Source organism: Vulpes vulpes, chromosome 2 (assembly GCF_048418805.1).
Source record: "Vulpes vulpes isolate BD-2025 chromosome 2, VulVul3, whole genome shotgun sequence".
NCBI classification, from domain to species: domain Eukaryota; kingdom Metazoa; phylum Chordata; class Mammalia; order Carnivora; family Canidae; genus Vulpes; species Vulpes vulpes.
The window spans coordinates 124,948,364-124,968,074 of NC_132781.1; the positions used below are offsets into that span (position 1 = coordinate 124,948,364).

At 36.5% G+C, this 19,711-nt stretch overlaps 1 protein-coding gene across 8 annotated transcripts in view; it reads left to right on the forward strand.

Annotated features, from left to right (window-relative positions):
• TCERG1 (transcription elongation regulator 1) overlaps positions 1 to 19,711 on the forward strand; it is a 64,964-nt gene that overhangs the window by 28,476 nt on the left and 16,777 nt on the right. For 4 of the 8 annotated variants that reach the window (XR_012000010.1, XR_003238082.2, XM_026018528.2 and 1 more), the window contains 6 exons: positions 4,871 to 5,031; positions 6,594 to 6,650; positions 6,801 to 6,867; positions 7,954 to 8,004; positions 9,374 to 9,509; positions 10,327 to 10,416. Coding sequence is in view for 4 of the 8 variants with exons in the window: in XM_026018528.2 (XP_025874313.2) it covers positions 4,871 to 5,031; positions 6,594 to 6,650; positions 6,801 to 6,867; positions 7,954 to 8,004; positions 9,374 to 9,509; positions 10,327 to 10,416 (562 nt within the window). In the remaining 4 variants the exon portion in view is untranslated. The remainder of the gene's footprint in view (positions 1 to 4,870; positions 5,032 to 6,593; positions 6,651 to 6,800; positions 6,868 to 7,953; positions 8,005 to 9,373; positions 9,510 to 10,326; positions 10,417 to 19,711) is intronic. The other 4 variants (XR_012000009.1, XR_012000011.1, XM_026018540.2 and 1 more) reach the window with 1 other exon arrangement.

Below are 19,711 nucleotides of genomic sequence, written 5' to 3' on the forward strand. Positions count from 1 at the left end.
GTTTTGACAAAAATTTTTAAAGCTTATGGACTAATTGTAATTTTTTCCATTGCTTCTTGAGATTGCATCATATGGCTTTAGCTTGCAGTTACTTGTACAGTGTCCTGCAGAGTGCATAGTGAGGGCTGCCTATATTTGCTGTGCTTTCCTTGTGTGTAGTCTGTGTTGGGTTTTAACTTAGGAAAATTGATCTTTCAAGTTTTACTTGGTATTGCATGTACAGAGAGTAGCACAAGGCCACTAGCTCTTGTGTTTCATAGGTTTTTGTTGTTATTCCCAGGGCTTTTTACTCTAGTATTTTATTATGAAAAAATTGAAACCAACAGAAACATTGGAAGCATGTTTCCGGAACAGTGAGCACCATATATTGACTTAGCTTCTACAATTAACATTTTATCATATTTATCATTTACTTACCATCCCTCATCCCTCATGAATCTGCCAATCATAGCTATTTATTTGATAGGTTAAAAGTTATAGATATTAGTACACTTCACGCCTAAACATTTTATCATGCATTTTATTAGCACAGGGCAGTTTTTAAATAAGAATTCTTTTTTTTTTTTTTTAAGATTTTATTTATTCATGATAGTCACACAGAGAGAGACAGAGAGGCAGACATAGGCAGAGGGAGAAGCAGGCTCCATGCAGGGAGCCCGATGTGGGATTCGATCCCGGGTCTCCAGGATCACGCCCCAGGCCAAAGGCAGGCGCCAAACCGCTGCGCCACCCGGGGATCCCTTAAATAAGAGTTCTTTGTCCATAATCTTTGTTAATTCTGAAATGTCCTGACAGCTTCTTACTCCACGTTTTTTTTAAAAGATTTTATTTATTTATTCAGGAGGGACACACACAGAGAGAGAGAAGCAGAAACACACACAGGCAGAGGGAGAAGCAGGCTCCATGCAAGGAGCCCAATGTGGGATTCGATCCCGGGACTCCAGGATCACATCCTGGGCCGAAGGCAGGCGCTAAGCCGCTGAGCCACACAGGCGTCCCTCACTACAAATTTATCGTTAGTACTGATGGAGCTATATTAGCACATGTTTTGAAGTTAAAATGAATTAGTAAAATACTATATCTTAAAGTTGTTACTGTTAATATTAAACAGTGTTTTAGAAACCAGCATAGAAAATTTAGGGTTAGGTTTTTTTCCCCCCCAATACAGTTAACCATCTAATGAGTTGGCTTAAGTATCTCAGGATTATTATTTTTTGAAGATTTTATTTTTAAGTAATCTCTACACCCAACATGAGGCTCATACTCATAACCCTAAGGTCAAGAGTCACATGCTCTCCTGACTGAGTCAACCAGGCATTCCTCTCAGGATTATTCTAATGTAACCTATAACACTCGTCTCCACATCTGCTTTTATATTTATGTTTTTAAAGACTTATTTATTTATTTATTTATTTATTTATTTATTTATTTATTTGAGAGAGAGAGAGTGAGGGAGCACATGCATATGAGCATGAACAGCAGGGACAGAGGGGGGAGGGAGAGAGATTTCCAAGTAGACTCCATGCTGAGTGTAGAACTGGACGTGGGGCTCAGTCTCACCACCCTAAGAACATGACCTGAGCTGAAACCAAGAGTCAGATGATTAACTGTGCCCACCCACGTGGCCCCCACACCTGCTTTTAAAATTAATTACAGAGGAAAAAAAAGTTTTGTTTTCCCTAGGATCAGTGAACTTTGGTTTTCTGTTAGATTCCATAACAAAAAAATAGGTATCTAGTCCATTTCCACAAAAGATTTTGATTTAGTAGTACATGATACATTTTCTCATTAAAAAAAAAAAGATTTTATTTTTAAGTAATCTCTACACCTAGCATGGAGCTCCGACTTAGAACTCTGAGATCAAGAGTCACATGCTTTTCTGACTGAGCCAGCCAGGAGCCCCTGTTTCCTCATTTTTCTGTGTTACCAAGTACCGTTGAAGTACAATGAGCTGAAATATTTAAAGTTCATTTCTACAATCGACATAATTTCCAATAACCCCGAAAGTTTTCTTGTGTCTCTTTATTGTCCTTCCCTCTAATCCAAACCCTAAGGATCCTTCTGCTTTCTGTTATTTTAGGTTGCTTTGTATTTTCTAGAATGTTATGTCAGGAATCATTTAGTATATACTTTTTTTTTGTTTAGCTGCTTCTTAAAAATACGACATTGAGATAATTCATACATCATACAGTTGACTCATTTAAAGCATACAACTCCATGATTTATAATATATTCACAGAGTTGTGCAACCATTAACATATTTAATTTTAGAACAGTTTCATTAGCCATTTTCAGTTTCCCCCTCCTAGAACTTTAAAGGTGTTGTTTTACTGTGTTCTTGCCTCTATGGTTTCTGGTAAGGAATCCATGGTCATTGAACTTGTTTCCCTGTCAGTGGTGTGCCATAGTTTAGAAAACGGCCTAGAAAAGTTAGGGTAGGTCCCCCCTCCCACCCCCCAGTAAAGTTAAACATCTGCATAAATGAGATTTACAGAAGGCATTTTTTTGTTTTTTTTTTTTCCTTTCTTTTTTTATTGGAGTTTGATTTGCCAACATATAGTATAATACCCAGTGCTCATCCCATCAAGTGCCCCCCTCAGTGCCCATCACCCAGCCACCCCATCCCCCTGCCCACCCTCCCCTTCCACTACCCCTTGTTTGTTTCCCAGTTAGGAGTCTCTCATGTTTTGTCACTCTCTGATTTTTCCCACTCATTTTCTCTCCTTTCCCCTATAATCCCTTTCACTATTTTTTATATTCCCTGTATGAGTGAAACCATATAATGATTGTCCTTCTCCGATTGACTTACTTCACTCAGCATAATACCCTCCAGTTCTATCCATGTCGAAGCAAATGGTGGGTATTAGTCGTTTCTAATGGCTGAGGAATATTCCATTGTATATATAGATCGCATCTTCTTTATTCATTAATCTTTCGATGGACACCAAGGCTTCTTCCACAGTTTGGCTATTTTGGACATTGTTGCTATAAACATTGGGGTGCAGGTGTTTTGACTTTTCACTGCATCTGTATCTTTGGGGTAAATACCCAGTAGTGCAATTGCTGGGTCATAGGATAAACTCTAAGGAACCTCCACACAGTTTTCCAGAGTGGCTGTACCAGTTACATTCCCATGACCAGTACAAGAGGGTTCCCAGAAAGCATTTTTCTGTAGTTCTTTAGCTTCCTGAAAGCGTATTCTTTTTTTCCTCTCTTTGTTCTTTGGGTGAAATAATTATTGATCTACTTTCTAGTTTACTTATCATTTCCTGTCATCTCCATTCTGTTCTTGAGCCAATCCAAAGAAATTTAACTTCAGTTGTGTATTTTCTTTTTAATTGTTAAATTTTAAGTCCTAAATAGTTAATAGGCAGTGTTATATTGGTTTCAGGTGTGCAATAGAGTGATCCAGAGCTTCCATACAATACCTGGTGCTCATAACAAGTGTATTCCTTAATCCCTATCCCCTGCCCCACCCTCTGGTAACCATCAGGTTGTTGTCTGTGGTTGAGTTTGTTTCTTGGCTTGTCTCTTTCTCTTGTTTCCTTTGCTTAACTTGTGTGTTTTTCATCTCTAAATGTTTTAGAAATGAAACTTGAACTTTTGAACTATGAGTTTTCAAGGTTTTTTTTTTCCTTCATCTCATGAACTCTAGTTATAATTACTGCTTTAAAAGTCTTTGATTGGGATCCCTGGGTGGCGCAGTGGTTTGGCGCTTGCCTTTGGCCCAGGGCGCGATCCTGGAGACCCGGGATCGAATCCCACATCAGGCTCCCGGTGCATGGAGCCTGCTTCTCCCTCTGCCTATGTCTCTGCCTCTCTCTCTCTCCCTCTCTGTGACTATCATAAGTAAATAAAAATTAAAAAAAAAAAAAAAAAGTCTTTGATTGCGGGGCAGCCCGGGGGGCTCAGCGGTTTAGCGCCATCTTGGGCCTGGGGCATGATCCTGGAGTCCCAGGATTGAGTCCCACATGGGGGCTCCCTGCATGGAACCTGTTTCTCTCTCTGCCTATGTCTCTGCTTCCCTCTCTCTGTGTCTCTCATGAATAAATAAATAAAATCTTTAAAAAAAAGTCTTTGATTATCTCAGCAGAGAGGTTTATCTGATATTTTCAGCATCTAGATCATCTTGGCTTGGCAGCTGTTGAGCTACTGGTGATAAATACCTGGTTTCTGTTGGGAGTTTTTCCTGCCTGTGCTGCTGCCACCGTGCTACTGTGTGACTGGGGCCCCTCAGCTTTGAGGGAGGAAAAATGGGAAATTTATGCCCTCACAGTTGCTGCCATAAATAGTGTCTTTCTTTTTTTTTTTTAATAGTGTCTTTCTTCTGTACTTATTTTTTAAAAACTATATACAGTCCTTATATTCTTGTTTTTTCTGTTTTCTCTGAACTTCTTGTAATTAACAGGAATAGTGAGTTATAGTGGGCTCTGGTGTCATAGTGCAATCAGTGTTTCTTATTTTTTAGGCCAGATATAATAAGGTACTAAAGACCTCATAGCAGTGTACATTTGAGTATGTAAAATTCTGATTTGGTAAGAAATATTAAGAGATACTACATAATAGGTATTGTGCAATGATCTGTTCTTTAGTTTCCAAACAGCTTAATATACCATTCTTACTTGTCATTAAATTTATTCTTTTATGATAGGTTCAAGTGTTGCACAGTTCAGTGTTGGACTGCTGTTGTAACCTTAGCCAGTCAGCTCTCCCCTTCAGAAATCATCTTCGGCTCTGTAAATATTATTAAATATGAAGGTGTCCTCCCTGCCTCCCCTCCCCTCCCCCTTTAGGCAGGATGACAGTAAAAGACATATCTATCACATATGTTCCGTAACGTAAGAAACCTGATATGTGAATCAATTTGTAGGTGTGTTGTTTGGACTGGTGATGAGCGGGTCTTCTTTTATAATCCTACCACCCGTCTTTCTATGTGGGACCGACCCGATGATCTGATTGGAAGGGCAGATGTTGACAAAATTATTCAGGAGCCTCCTCATAAAAAAGGAATGGAAGAAGTGAAGAAACTAAGTAAGTTTTAAATTAAGAATTTATCCTCTAATTTTATCATTCTTTTAATATTTTTATAGAAAATATGAAGCCATTTAGGAAAACTTGCTATTTTCAAGGAATATAAGTAATTTAATAAATGGGAAATAGACTACTATGCTAGTTTGAACTCAGTAGTAGAGATACTAAAATATAGAGAGTTTGGACAACTGTTTTTTATAAAATATTTATATGTATATATTTTTTAACTTTATTAAGATTTTTAGTTAGTCCAAAATATATTGGTTCTGCTATGGTTTGTTTGCTTAATAATACTAAAATATTGCTCAGTTGAGCCATTTTTCACTTTGTAACCAGTAATATATTTTTTTAAATAATTAGAACTTTACAGAGTATTTTAAAAATACTTACTAAAGTTCTACAAAATACAAAATTTTATAAGGATATAAAAGCATACTCTTTTAAAGATTTATTTTTATTAGCAAGCTCGTGAGGAGGTGGAGTGGGAGAGAGAAAAAAATCCTAAGCAGACTCCCCACTGAGTGCAGAGCCCAGCCATGACCCTGAGATCATGACCTGAGCTGAAATCAAGAGTCAGATGCTTAACTGACGGTGCCACAAAGGTGCCCCCAAAGCTTACTCTTTTCAAGTAGATGAAATTTAGGGAAAGTAAGTCTTACTCTTGATAATACAGGGACAAAGTTTATTAAGAGATTGTCTTTTAAGGTTCGGAAAGCATTTCACTATATATGACACAGATATTTTTACATCATTTTTATTGCATATTTATCGGTAATTTGTCCTTATATTGACATAATTGTATTTTTATAGAACTCCTCCATCTGCTGTAGAAGCATAAATGAATCCCCTTATACTTCCAATGAAATAAATCCTAATGTATGTCATTCATAATAATTGAGAAATCTTCATGTGTTATATATATATGTGGTGCTACATTTTTGTTTACAAGTCCTTTCTAAATCAGTGAAGCTTTGCCTGCCTGTGCTAAGGATGCTGGGCACCACTTTTTCCCTTCAGCAGTATCTATTTTATAGCTGTGATACATGACACTATATAACCCTAGTGTTGAACCATGCCAAGGAGGTGTAAGGTTTTCTTTTGTTTTTTTGAATGTTTTTTTTAAAAATATTTATTTATTTATCATTTATGATAGACAGAGAGAGAGAGAGAGGCAGAGACACAGGAGGAGGGAGAAGCAGGCTCCGTGTCAGGAGCCTGACGCGGGACTCGATCCCGGGACTCCAGGATCGTGCCCTGGGCCAAAGGCAGGCGCTAAACCACTGAGCCACCCAGGGATCCCCTATTTTTTTTTTAATATTTTCAGATATTTAATTCAGTTATTTGATAAGTACATGTCTCATGAATAAACTTTACAAAGTGAATTCGAAATTTAATGTAAAGGGAAGATAAATTTAGGAAGTACAGAATTGTTTGTTTAATCTTTTATAAAGGAGAGAGTATTATAGGGTGGATATTTTTATATAAATAGTAATTTTTTAAAAGAAAAGATTGTGTAATATGTTCATGTAACTTCATAATAATATTTGTTATGTTTTTGCCAGGACACCCAACCCCTACAATGCTGTCCATCCAAAAGTGGCAGTTCTCTATGAGTGCAAGTGAGTAAACTCTTAAATTGTAGCTACTTTTCAATATTATTAAAGCAAGTATTCTGGTAGTGGCTAACAGAAGGATTCAGACTTAAATGTTTTAACTGTTGCTTGCTTATTTTTTATTCTGGCGAAATTTAATTAAATTTGATCTTACAGTTAAAGAGGAACAAGAATTAATGGAAGAACTTAATGAAGATGAACCAGTTAAGGCCAAAAAACGGAAGTAAGTAATACTCACAGTTCATGTAATTCAGGTAGATAATACCTATTTTAAAAGTTGGTTAGGTCATAGTCAGTTTGTGGTCGGGACAGGTAATGTGTATGTTGTTAGGAGACAGAAGTCATGATTGCTCTCTAAGACCTGATAGTATAAAACTTTGCTTTAGAATGTAGAAATGGTGTCCCTTTTATTGCTAGATTTGCAGAATATTTGATTACTTAAATATGTCTTATAAAGCCAAGTGACATTTTAGGAATAGTTGCTAAATTACTTTTAGACATTCATTAAGCCTAAATTTTACAACAAATCTCCTCCTTACTAGTAGAACCCAACAGAGACCATTCCAGAAATTTCAGATGCACAGACTTCTCTCTCTTTTTATGTACTTGTCACTTAGCTATTCCTTGGGTCTGTGTCATTACTGCGTGGTGAAGAGGGAACCTGTGAGTTTAGAAAATGCTTTGGGGGAAAGAGATTGCCATACATGGGAGCATTTAGGTTGGCCAGTGCTGTGTAGTTGGTTAAAATTGTAATGTTTCTAATTATGGGGGGTGAAAGGCTGGGGTAGAGGGTATTTGTGTGTTGGGGGGGGGGGGAATGGGACCATTATTTAGCAGCAAAAAGGAAAGTTTGAAGACATTATTAGGAACTGGATGAACTGTAGTCCTTATCTAAAAAGGACAGATTGAATGCAGCCAAATTATGGCAAAAAAATAAGTAAGACAACCCCCTTGGAAGGGTGGTTCTTTAAAAAAAAAATCATTTAGCAACAACATTAAGAAATTAAGTTATTAAAGAGCATCACTCATAATCAACCAAAGTAATATAGCTGTTTTCATTTTTGCAGTTGACTTTTTAGTTCTTGACCAAATATGTAAATATTTTTATTAGTTGTAATCAACTGATTTTGTGTTCTTTAAAAAAAAATCTAGAATAAGATGTTTGTTTTCTTAATCATTATAAATGACTGTATTCATTCTGTTTATATAATCATAATTTTGGATGTTCCTACAATGTTAAACTTTTAGGTTGTTTTTAATTGTTTGTTCTTATAGACAACTCTGTAAGGTTTTTAACTGCTTTTATCAGGAGAATGTCAAAGAAGTCCTTTATGTGGATTGCCCGAGCTTCTCTATTTAGGTACAAAGTTAAAAGCCTATTTTTCCTGGCTTAGTTTTTCTTTATTTCTTTTATTGAGATAGATAGTGATAGTTTGTATTGTGACATTTCCATTTAGTGTAATTCTGTAAAGGTTATTTGTTTTCATTAGTTATATTTCTTGGATGTCTTTTAATTCTTTATTTAAATAGTTCTTAAATAAATTATTATAAGAGGGTATATTGTTTGGCAAATTACTTTTACCTGTTTGTTTTGTGCATATCTTAGGTCACAGACTATCTCGCTAAGTTCCTGCAGGTCACGGACTATGTCTTCTATTTCTTTTGATTCATTCCCTAAGTTGCTAATAACCTCTCACTTAATATATTTGTGGGTCAGCCTTAGTTCCATTTAAATCTCCTGGGCTACCTTCACTTCCCTATATAGTATGCTTTTGAAATTGATGATGTTTTTTGTCATCCTAATTCCCTTAAGTTTGTGGAGGGCATGTGAGCCAATTTTATTTTTATACTTAGCAGATCATATTTAAGAAGGAAGATCTGCTCAGACACACCCAAATATTAACTGAATCACTTACTGTTTTGGATTATTCACATGAATGGGCCTTCTTCATAGTGCAGATGTTTGAGAGGTGACTCCATTTCATGTTTACAATCTCCCTTGAGTGAGAGCAATAGCAACAGGGTTGTCCTTAGCACTGAGGTGCATTTTTGGAGGAAAAAGAAGTAGTTTAGTCATTGATGAACAATTCTAATTCCATCTAACTACTCCTGGGCCTATGTTGCTCTCTGGGACCTGTCCTTCAACTTAAATCTCAACTTACCACCCAGAAAGTGAGTAAAAAAGATGTCAGGTAGGTAAGGTATATATCTCACGTATCCACTTAGCCAAGTTTGCAGATATTTTCATTGTATTTTCAAAATGAATATTTGAGATTACTAAGACTTATACCAATTTTTATTAGATTAAAAAATATTTTATGCATCTATAATGTAAAACATTTTGGAAAATACTGTTTTTCCTATATCATTTCAAGAACTAAAATTATATTTTGTGCTGTTTGTTTCTAACACATAGAGTCTTACTGCAATGTTAGTTTTTTGTTTTTGTTTTCGAAAGTAAGGTAGTTCATTCTGTGTATCAGAGGGAGAGACAGCACAACAATATAGCCATTGTAACATCGTTAGAAGCTCATTGTAACTTTATTATTATTATTATAATGAAAGTTGCTTATCCCTTAGATTTCATTTGAAACCCTCAATATAATTTTTTTTTGCCAAAAATATGCTGCTCAGTAGTGAGTCTTGAATATTCCATTGATTTAAAGATTTTAGTAAGATTCCTTATTAATATATTGTCAGTTGATGCTTTATATTTTATTTTTTTATAGGAGAGACGATAATAAAGACATTGATTCAGAGAAAGAAGCTGCCATGGAAGCTGAAATTAAAGCTGCCCGAGAAAGGGCCATTGTCCCTCTGGAGGCCCGAATGAAGCAGTTCAAGGACATGCTGCTAGAGAGAGGGGTCAGAAAACAATCTTTGGGGGAGATATTTCTGTTTTGTATAAGTAATATAAATATGTCTTGCTAAAAGGTCAAATCTAAGGTTAGTGCTCATGTTGTGGGGGGGGATAAGGGAAGCCTATCAAATTACTGTACTCAAAGGGCCTTTTTCTTGGCTCATCATATCATGTTTAACTAAATGCCATTTTACTATCCTTTTAAATACAAATAACATTTAATATGTATTGGGTTATTACATTTTGGTGAGTAATATAAGATGCGTATTAACAGAGTATTAACATTACAGAGTGGCGGACTACGTGGGATAGGTAAGGTATAAATGACTCTTTAATATTTTCACAATGGCTTTTGGTTAAAGGAGAACTGGTACTTACTGGTATTATTAATAAAGTTTAATTGAGAGAGGGTTTCAACCTTTTGGTTATTTTCACAGATTCATTTGAGTAAGTATAATAGTTGAATTTAAAATCACAACATTGTTCAAAAGATTGGAGCAAGCATGGAAAATCAAAATGCAAATCTTCAAGGCTTTTTCTGATGTACTGATTTTTAAAATGTCACACAGTAGTGGTTATTTTAATGAGTAATTAAGTGTGTGTTATTTCTATATAATATAGAAATGTTCAGAGCCAATTAGTGTGGAAATTTGCTCTTGCTAGCCTCCCACTGCTTGTCATTTATTAGTGATGGAAACTTCAGTATGGTTTTTATTATGTCTCCTTTTTAAGCAGATGTCCTGTAGATTTCAAGGAAAATTATATGACCTTTATGTTTTTAGAGCCAACTTAATTATGAAGCAATACATTTTTATTTTAAAGGTGTCTGCTTTTTCAACATGGGAGAAGGAGTTGCACAAGATAGTTTTTGATCCTCGGTACTTACTTCTCAATCCTAAAGAGAGAAAACAGGTAAAAGGAAAATAACATTTAAGAAATGTATCTCCCTTTGCAGCATAATTTTTACAACATAAAGAATAAACCAGCATCCTCCTCTCCCCTAACACAGTACTTTAAAAACATAGTCTTAAACCTTAGAACACAGTGATCTTCTATGTGGACATTTCTACCTCAGAAATATTTGGATAGTTTTGCCTTTATTGTGGCTGTTGCTACTGCTTCATGAGCATTTTGTCTTTATGCCTTGTACACACTGAGGTTATATTTAAAAAGTTTTCAAAATTCATTTCAAATGTGCTTTTCAATTTACTTTTTCTTCGGCAAATGATGGCAAATTGAGAGTAGAAAAAAATGTCAAAATAGATATGAGTAGAAAGGAAAAAGAAACACATGCAATCCTACCCAACTGATGGGATCATGACTGAATACTGGTGTTAATAACCTTCATGACTATTAGTGCCAATATATGTGTGTGAATGTGTGTGTGTTGTATATAGACAATATTCAAAGGCATGTTTACGTTTCATGTGCACATTCTACATCAAAGTGGCAGCTGTTAAAATGTCTTTTCATTATACGCTTAAAGAATTGATGGACACTTGAGGGTCTGCTGAACTAGAGTTAACACCAATTAGAGTTGCCTGGTTATTGAGTTGCCATTGATTCCCATGATGACTCAGTGATACATATCCTCTCACAGTGATTGCTTCTTCCTCTAAAGCATTGCACACTTCTAACTTAAATAGCTTCTGAATTACCTGGACCACCCTGACACTGATCTCTGTAGAACGGTGAGTATGTTGAACCACTTGCTATAGGGCTTTTGGGCTACAAGATTTCATTTGGTAGTCTGTCCTATTATATATTGATAATTTAACAGTTGGAATAATTCTCTACACTGCTTGTGCCATTATGCATGTAGGTGTCATTACAAACTTTTTATGAAGAGAGGACATTTATAGTGTGCCAGACCTGTATTTTAGTAGGTGTAATAGAAAAGCATGACTTCCCAGATACATTTGCATCTGCATTTCAAACGCAGTAGGGCTTTTTTGTGTTTGTTGTTATTTGTTTTAAACTGTATAATGGTCTCATTCTCACCTGGGGTGATGGCCCTATCAAAAAGTATAAATGAGGGGATCCCTGGGTGGCGCAGCGGTTTAGCGCCTGCCTTTGGCCCAGGGCGTGATCCTGGAGACCCGGGATCGGGTCCCACGTTGGGCTCCCGGTGCATGGAGCCTGCTTCTCCCTCTGCCTGTGTCTCTGCCTCTCTCTCTCTCTGTGTGTGACTATCATAAATAAATAAAAATTTAAAAAAAAAAGGTATAAATCAGCCTTGGTTCTTTACTTCTCTCCACTGTACATTTCAAGTCTGTCAGCAAAATCTACCTCCAAAAGCTTGTAAATACAACTTTTTATTCACCATTTCCCCCACTATCACTGTATTTCAAGCACCGTGACCATTTCTTGGTATCTCTGTAGCCTCTGACTGATCTCTGCTTCTTCCATTCTTTTTTTTTTTCTTTTTTTAAAGTTTTATTTATTTATTCATGAGAGACACAGAGAGGCAGAGACATAGGCAGAGGGAGAAACAGGCTCCCTGCAGGAAACCTAATGCAGGACTCAATCCCAGGACCCTGGGACCATGCCCTGAGCCAAAGGCAAATGCTCAACCACTGAGGGACCCAAGCCCCCCATTTTTGCTTTTTCTGTTGTCAAGTTCTTTTTTTTTTTTTTTTAAAGATATTATTTATTTATTCATGAGAGACAGAGAGAGAAGCAGAGACATAGGCAGAGTGAGAAGCAGGCTCCATGCAAGGAGCCCGATGTGGGATTCAGACCCGGGAATCCGGGATCACGCTCTGAGCCAAAGGCAGACACTCAACCGCTGAGCCCCTCAGGCGTCCCTGTTGTCAAGCTCTTTTTCCACACAGCAGCCAGACTCATTTTAAAGTTTAAGTGACAGGGCAGCCCAGGTGGCTCAGCGGTTTAGCGCCGTCTTGAGCCCAGGGCCTGATCCTGGAGACCCGGGATCGAGTCCCATGTCAGGCTCCCTGCATAGAGCCTGTTTCTCCCTCTGCCTGTGTCTCTGCCTCTCTCTCTCTGACTTTCTCTCTCTCTCTGTGTCTCTCATGAATAAATAAATAATCTCTTAAAAAAAAAATAAAGTTTAAGTGACAGATGAAGGCATTGTTACTGTTCCCTTGCTTAAAAAATGTGCGGTGCTTCCCATTTCGTGTAGGATAAAATTGAAATTCTTTATCATGACTTACGAGATTCTACTTACACTCTTAACTGCATACTTCTTGAAGTTCTTTTCTTAGATTCATTCATCCCAGCCACCCTTCTTTTGTTATGCCTTGAACAAGTTAGGCACAATCTGGTATTTGTTTTTTCTGTCTGGAGTGTTCTTCCCCCAGGTGTTTGCATGTGCTCCGTCTTTTCATTCAGGTGTTTGTGTGAGTGCCTTCTGATCAGTGTATCTCTTTGCCTTCTTGCTTTTATAGCACTCATAGCTCTGAATGTCTAAAATTATCTTCTGTCTCTCCTAAAATATAAATATAATATAAATTCTGAGGGCTAGAACTTTGTTTTGTTCATTGCTGTATGTGTAATGCTTGGAATGATGCTTAACCTAAAATCTCTGGAGATTTATTTTAAAATTTTTGTGACTTATTCTTCATGCCATTGAGTGTTAACAGTTTCTTACTGAGTTAAATTAGAAGTACCTATTGAGAACTAAAATTCTTTCCCAATTTAGGAGGCATTTTTGTAAGCTGATGGTGTTATCTCCTGTTAAGAGAAATTCTTAGAAAGAGGAAAAATAACAAGCATTATTCTATTTAAATAAAAACTATACCTTTTAAAGGTTCTCATGCTGGTTGAGTAGAATTCTTAGAACTAGAGTGTAAGAAATGAAAAGAGAAGCTAACATTTGGCATTAATCCCCGTACTTTTTCAGTACTTAGTTTTATTATTTGTGTAAGAGGAGAAACCAATCAAGGAGAAACCAATTAAATACTAGGATACGTATTTGCACTTTGTAACTTCATTTCAGAAATGTTTGTTTTGATTTTAAAAAATCTTAACAGTTTAATTGAAAATGTCTTATAATCTAAAAGTACATCTCTTTCACTTTTGTCCTTTTCTAGTTATCTATAGATTTATGTGTATTTTACATCATTATAAAATAAGTATTTTATATAATTATAACCATAAATTTTAACTTTAGATTTTCCTTATATAATTTTTTTTAAATTGGACTTCTTGACCGTTAAGGTGTCTTCCAACTCTTTTTTTTTTTTTGAAGATTTATTTATTCATGAGAGACACAGGCAGAGGGAGAAGCAGGCTCCATGCAGGGAGCCCGACGTGGGACTCGATCCCAGGTCTCCAGGATCACGCCCTGGGCCGAAGGTGGCGCTAAACTGCTGAGCCATCCAGGCCGCCCTCTTGTTTTTGATAAAAGATCACTTAAGCAGTCAGAAATATTTTTGTTGATTTGTTTTTTGTTTTGATAAGTTTTAAAGTGAATAACAGGGCGGTCTGGGTGGCTCAGCGGTTTAGCACCGCTTTCGGCCCTAGAGACCCAGGATTGAGTCCCACGTCGGGCTCCCTGCATGGAGCCTGCTTCTCCCTCTCCCTGTGTCTCTGCCTTTCTCTCTCTCTCTGTATCTTTCATGAATAAATAAAATCTTAAAAAAATAAAAATAAAAAATAAAGTGAATAACATTTTTCAACAGAATCAGACCATTCCCATATAGGATTTTTGCCTCTGATGTAGAGACTAGTTATGCTAATGCTTTGAAATAAATTGTCTGTTACCTTATTTCAAAATAAACATTTTAAGTAGTATGTGTTATTAAGAGCTTTTTATGATTGATAGTATTATAATATGGTATAACATTACCAGGATAGTTACTGTTATCTGGCTGTCTTGGCCACTGTTCACTGAGTCAGTATCAAATTATATATTAAATTGAAGTGAGAATCAAATAATAGAGACCTGTTGAAAAGGAAAAACTATTCCTCTACGCATTAAATACTTGGACATCGATTGTGTAGGTATTTTTACACATTAGTTCTCTGACAATAGCTGGCTGACCAGCCATTAAATTGAGTTCTAACACCATCGACATGGAGTTAGAATCAGATCCTACAGATTAAGGGCTTAGTCCCACAAGACCTGCCTTCTCTTCAGATGCCAATAACAAGTAATAGGTTCCCAGATACTGCACCCTTTTGTTCAGTTTGGCTACAAATCAGAGATTCCCATGGTACCCTCCTAAGGTTTAATCATTTGTTCTCATGGCTCACAGAACTCTGGGAAACATTTATATTTACTGGTTTATAATAAAGGATATGTTAAAGGTTACAATTGAACAGCAGATGATGTACGTAGGGTGAGTGAGGTCGGAAGGGTCCTGGATACTGGAGCTTCTGTCTCTGTGAAGTTGGCAGTATACCATTCTCTTGGCACATAGATGTGTTCACCAAGCCAGTAGCTCTCTGAATCCATTTGGTTACAGTTTTTATGGAGGCAGCTTGATGTTGGCATGATCGATAAATCACTGATCATTTGTGATTGGACTCAGTCACTAGCCTTTGAAAGTTCCAATTCTCTAATGATATGGTTGGTTCCACTGGTAACTGCTGTCCTGTGGTTATGTAGAAGATTCCCAAAAATCACTTCATTGACACTAACTTAAGTATAGTTGAAAGGGCCTTGTTATGACTAACAACATTGTTCTTTTCACCTTTCTCTATTTCAGAACTATAGGACAAAAGCCAGGTACAATAGTAGATGCCCCTATTGCTCTTATCACTTAGGAAATTATAAAGGTTTTAGGATCTCTGGCCAGAAACCAGGATGAAGACCAAATATATATATTTTATTATTTTTTTTAAATTCCACTTAGCCTACAGTGTAATATTAGTTTCTGGTACACAGTGTTGTGATTCAGCACATCATACAATACCTCATCCTAACAAGTGCCCCTGACCCCTTATCTCCATCATCTGTTTTCACCCATCCTGCCACTTATCTCCCCTCTGGTAACCATCAGTGTGTTCCCTATAGTTAAGAGTCTATTTCTTGGTTTGTCTCTCTCTTCTCTTTACTGATTTGTTTTCTTAAATCCCACATATGAGTAAAATTATTTGGTATCTGTCTTTCTCTGACTTATCTTGCTTAGTGTAATACTCTTTAGCTCCATTTATGTTGTTACAAATGGCAATTTTTGTTCTTTATCAGATATATTTTTTTCTTAATACTACACTCATACATTTCAAAAACTTGTATTTTGAAGAAAAATAAACATACAGAAAAGTCTAAAAATCATAAGTTTCAAAATTGCCCATACTATGTAATGACGTAGATTAAGACATGGAAACAGTTATGCAAGACAGCTAAGTCCTAAAGGTCTGTACAGCAATAGTGCCTGTAACAAGCAGAACTGCATTGGATGCTCAAAATTTTGCTAAGATAATAGATCTTTTATTAAGTGTTCTTAATATCCCATACAAAATAAGAATAAAAAGGGCTGAGGAGTGTTTTGGAGGTGATAGATAATGTTTTTGGCATAGACTGTGGTGATGGTTTCTCAAATGTATATTTATCTTCAAACTTAAGTTGTATACGTTAAATATGTATAGCTTTTTCTATGTCAGTCATACCTCAATAAAGTGGTGTAAAAAAAAGAAAAATGGAATATTACCAACACTCTAGAAGCTGCTTTGGTTTAGACAGTATAGCCTTTTAGAGTGGATGATTTTGATTATGTCTGTAAAAGTCAACTAGGAAGTCTTTGAAGATTTGCTGACTTTCATGTTGTTTATTACAACATTTTGTTCACAAGTTGATGATGTAAGAAAATACTTAAAATAGAGAACATAATAAAGCTGAAGTGTATTGGGAAGCATGACACATATAATTGGGAGAAATTTGGAAGCACAACAGAACTCCTAAGTTTCTTTGAGAAGTTAATCTTAGCTAGTGATTTCTGACCTTGATGTGGGATATTATTCCAAAGGAAGGGATATGAAGTTTTCTTGAGCCTCTGAAGAGAAAGTTAACATAGATTCTCTTGGGTTTTATTTGTAATTTACTACCTTAACAAATAAGAAAGTATATTCCAAGGGGACACCAGGGTGGCTCATTTGGCTCAGGTCGTGACCTCGAGGTGTGAAGTTGTGCACCATGCAATTGGGCTCCCTGCTCAGTGGGAAGTTGGCCCTCTCTCACTCTCTAAAATGGAGAAATCTTTAAAAAAAGAGAAAAAAAAGAAAGTTACGTACCAAGAAAGGAGAGAGGAATTGAAAAGAGCCCTCTTTTCCAATTCCGTCAACATGCAAATTGTAGTGCTATATTTAGAAGGTACTGAAAATGACCTACATGCCTATCAGGAGACCAATGAGATAATGGTAGATATTTCCGTACACCTATTAAAGACTAGTAGAGTTATATGGTCTGACCTGGAAAGAAGTATTAAGTGTTTAAAAGAAAACATTTTTTGTTTGGCTTTTTCTGAAGATGTGCATGCACACATTTAAAAAGTCAAATAGTTCCATAAGATATGCTAGGAAAAATATTAGAGGGCTGTCCCAGTTGTGTCTTTCTGAAGACAATTCTTCCAGAGCCTTCTGACTTGCTTCATTCTGGACTGGTTGCCCTCAACACTGATGTACAGCTGTTACCTTTGGGAATGACCACTCTTTACCACCATCCTGGGATGTCCCTAATCTCTCTTTTTTTTAGGGGGGGAGGTTCACCTGTTTCCTCCATCATAAGTCTTTTCTTTCTTGGTTTACTCCCTTTTGATGCATTCTTTCCCTGTAATAGCTTCTTGGGAGAACATGCATGGGAAGTAAACTTCTGAGGCCTTGCATGTTTGAAAATACCTTTATTGTATACCCTTAATTTGGAATTGTTTGGGTAAGATATTTGAAATTGGAAGTCTTTTTCAGGATTTTGAGTATGTTATTCTTTTTCTGGTTTTCGGTGTTGTTTTAGAAGCTGTTACTTGTTCCTTCGTTTATGGATATATTTATTTTTCCTTTTTGTAGGCTTTTAGGATCTTCTCTTAGTGTACAGAGTTCTGAAATCTCACTATGATTGTGTGTCTTCGTGGAAGGGGCCCAGTTTGCTGGGCCCTTGGTGGCCCTTCCAGTATGTGAACTTGCATCTCTCAGTTCTGGGAGATTCTCTTGTATTGTTTTTTTGTTTTTTTTTTTTTTTGTTTCCACCTATTTACTTTTTCTTTCTGGGACAGAAATTTTACCCTTGTGGGCTTTTCCTTACACTCTCTTTCTCTTGTTTTCTACTTCTCTTTTAAAAAACAAAAACATTTTGGGTGACTTTGTCATCTTTACAGCATAATCCTTTAATTTGATTTTTCATTTCTTCTGTCATCCTTTAATTTCTAGGGTTTCTGTTTTCTTTTCCCTGTTTTATGGTTCCAATTTCTTAGTTTTATGAGATTGTTGAGGGTTTGTTTTAAAAAATTTCATTTTCTCCTGTGTCTCTGCGCCTCTCTCTCTCTCTCTTTCTCTCTCTCTGTCTATCATAAATAAAGAAATAAATCTTTAAAAATAGGCAGGGGGGAATCCTTGGGTGGCTCAGTGGTTTGGTGCCTGCCTTTGGCCCGGGGCGCGATCCTGGAGTCCCAGGATCGAGTCCCACGTCGGGCTACCAGCGTGGAGCCTGCTTCTCCCTCCTCCTGTGTCTCTGCCTGCCTCTCTCTCTCTCTCTCTCTCTCTCTATCATAAATAAATAAATAAATAAATAAATAAATAAATAAATAAATAAATAAATAAATCTTTTAAAAAAATAAAATAAAAAATAAATTTCATTTACCTGCACAGTTTCTGTTTTCTATTTTGGTTTCTATTTTTTTATGTTGGAGAGTTTCCTTAGATAGTCTTTACAGAGACCCTGGCTGCTCATGATTAGGAATGAAGCACTAAAATGCTCTTTGGGCACTCTGAGTGTCTCAAATGGGGTCCTATGACTTGGCTTAGTATAAAGTATAAAGCATGGATTCTCAATCGGGGCAGTTTTACCCCAGGATACGTTTTAGGTTGTCGAGACTGAGGGGGTGTTATTGGCATCTGGTAGCCAAAGATGCTGTTAAATATCATCTGGCCCATGTGTCCTAAGTGCTGAGGTTGAAAAACCCTGCTGTAGAGTGATATTAGCCAGTGTGTTGAGGATCTGCTGGTACAGGTTAGTTTTTTAGGCTGGTCAGATTTTTTAAAAGAACCTTTATAGTGTTCTGATGAGGCACAGCCTTACGGCTTTTGTTCTGGGAGAACTCTGTCTTACTCTTTGGTATGTAACTGATTAACTTGCTGTTTTCTCAGTCTTGTCTGCCTCATTTCTAATTTATGTTTCCCCCTAGGCCACAGATACTGTTTTACCTTTCAGAGCAAGGATCAGCAAAACTTTAACATAAAGAGTCAGATAAGAAATATTTTAGCTTCAGGGGCCACAGTAGTGTAATCCTGCAGCTCCAGTGCAGGAGGGCCCATAAATGTAAAGGATGTAAACATGACTAAATAAAGATTTACTTATGGATCCTGAATTTTGGATTTCATCTGATGGTCATTTGTCATGAAATGTCATGAAATTTTCTAGTATTTTTTTTCCTAACCATTTAAAAATGTTAAAACTTTTTTGGGGCTGTGCAAAAACAGATTCGGCCAGCAGATTGTGAATTGCCAACCCTTGTTCTAGAGAATAATCACTTGCCTTTTACTGTGAGGTTCAGGAGTGGCAGTGACCTCCAGTAGGTGAAGTTGGCAAGGGAGATCTACTGATTGACTTATTCTTAAACAGACTAAGATCAGTCTGTCTTTACCCTCACTTCTCTGGATATCTGGTGCTGTCACTTGTGGAGCTTTTTGAGGATTCTCTAATTAAAATTAAAAAAGAAGATTGGTTTCTTTGTTTTCTTGATTGCTGAGTTACTCAGGTCCACTTTCTCACTTCTGCCAAGTCCTTTCCTACTTATACATGTTCTTTTTACCTTTAAGAGTTGCTTTTTCTCTTTTTCCCATTGGCCTGTTCTTGATGGTTTGTAACTTAAAATGTTCTATTGGCATTTTATTGGCATTTGAAGAAAACAGGAAACAGTCATGGCATGCATGTTCAGTTTATTGTCTTGTCTATATACATTGTTAAGTGGGTAAAAAATTACAGGATATATATAAAGCATTACATTTTGGTGAAAATAATTATGTCCTAAAGAGAAGCACAGAAATAAATTTAAACTATCTGTTCCAGGTTTTTTCCTAGAAGAGATTTGGA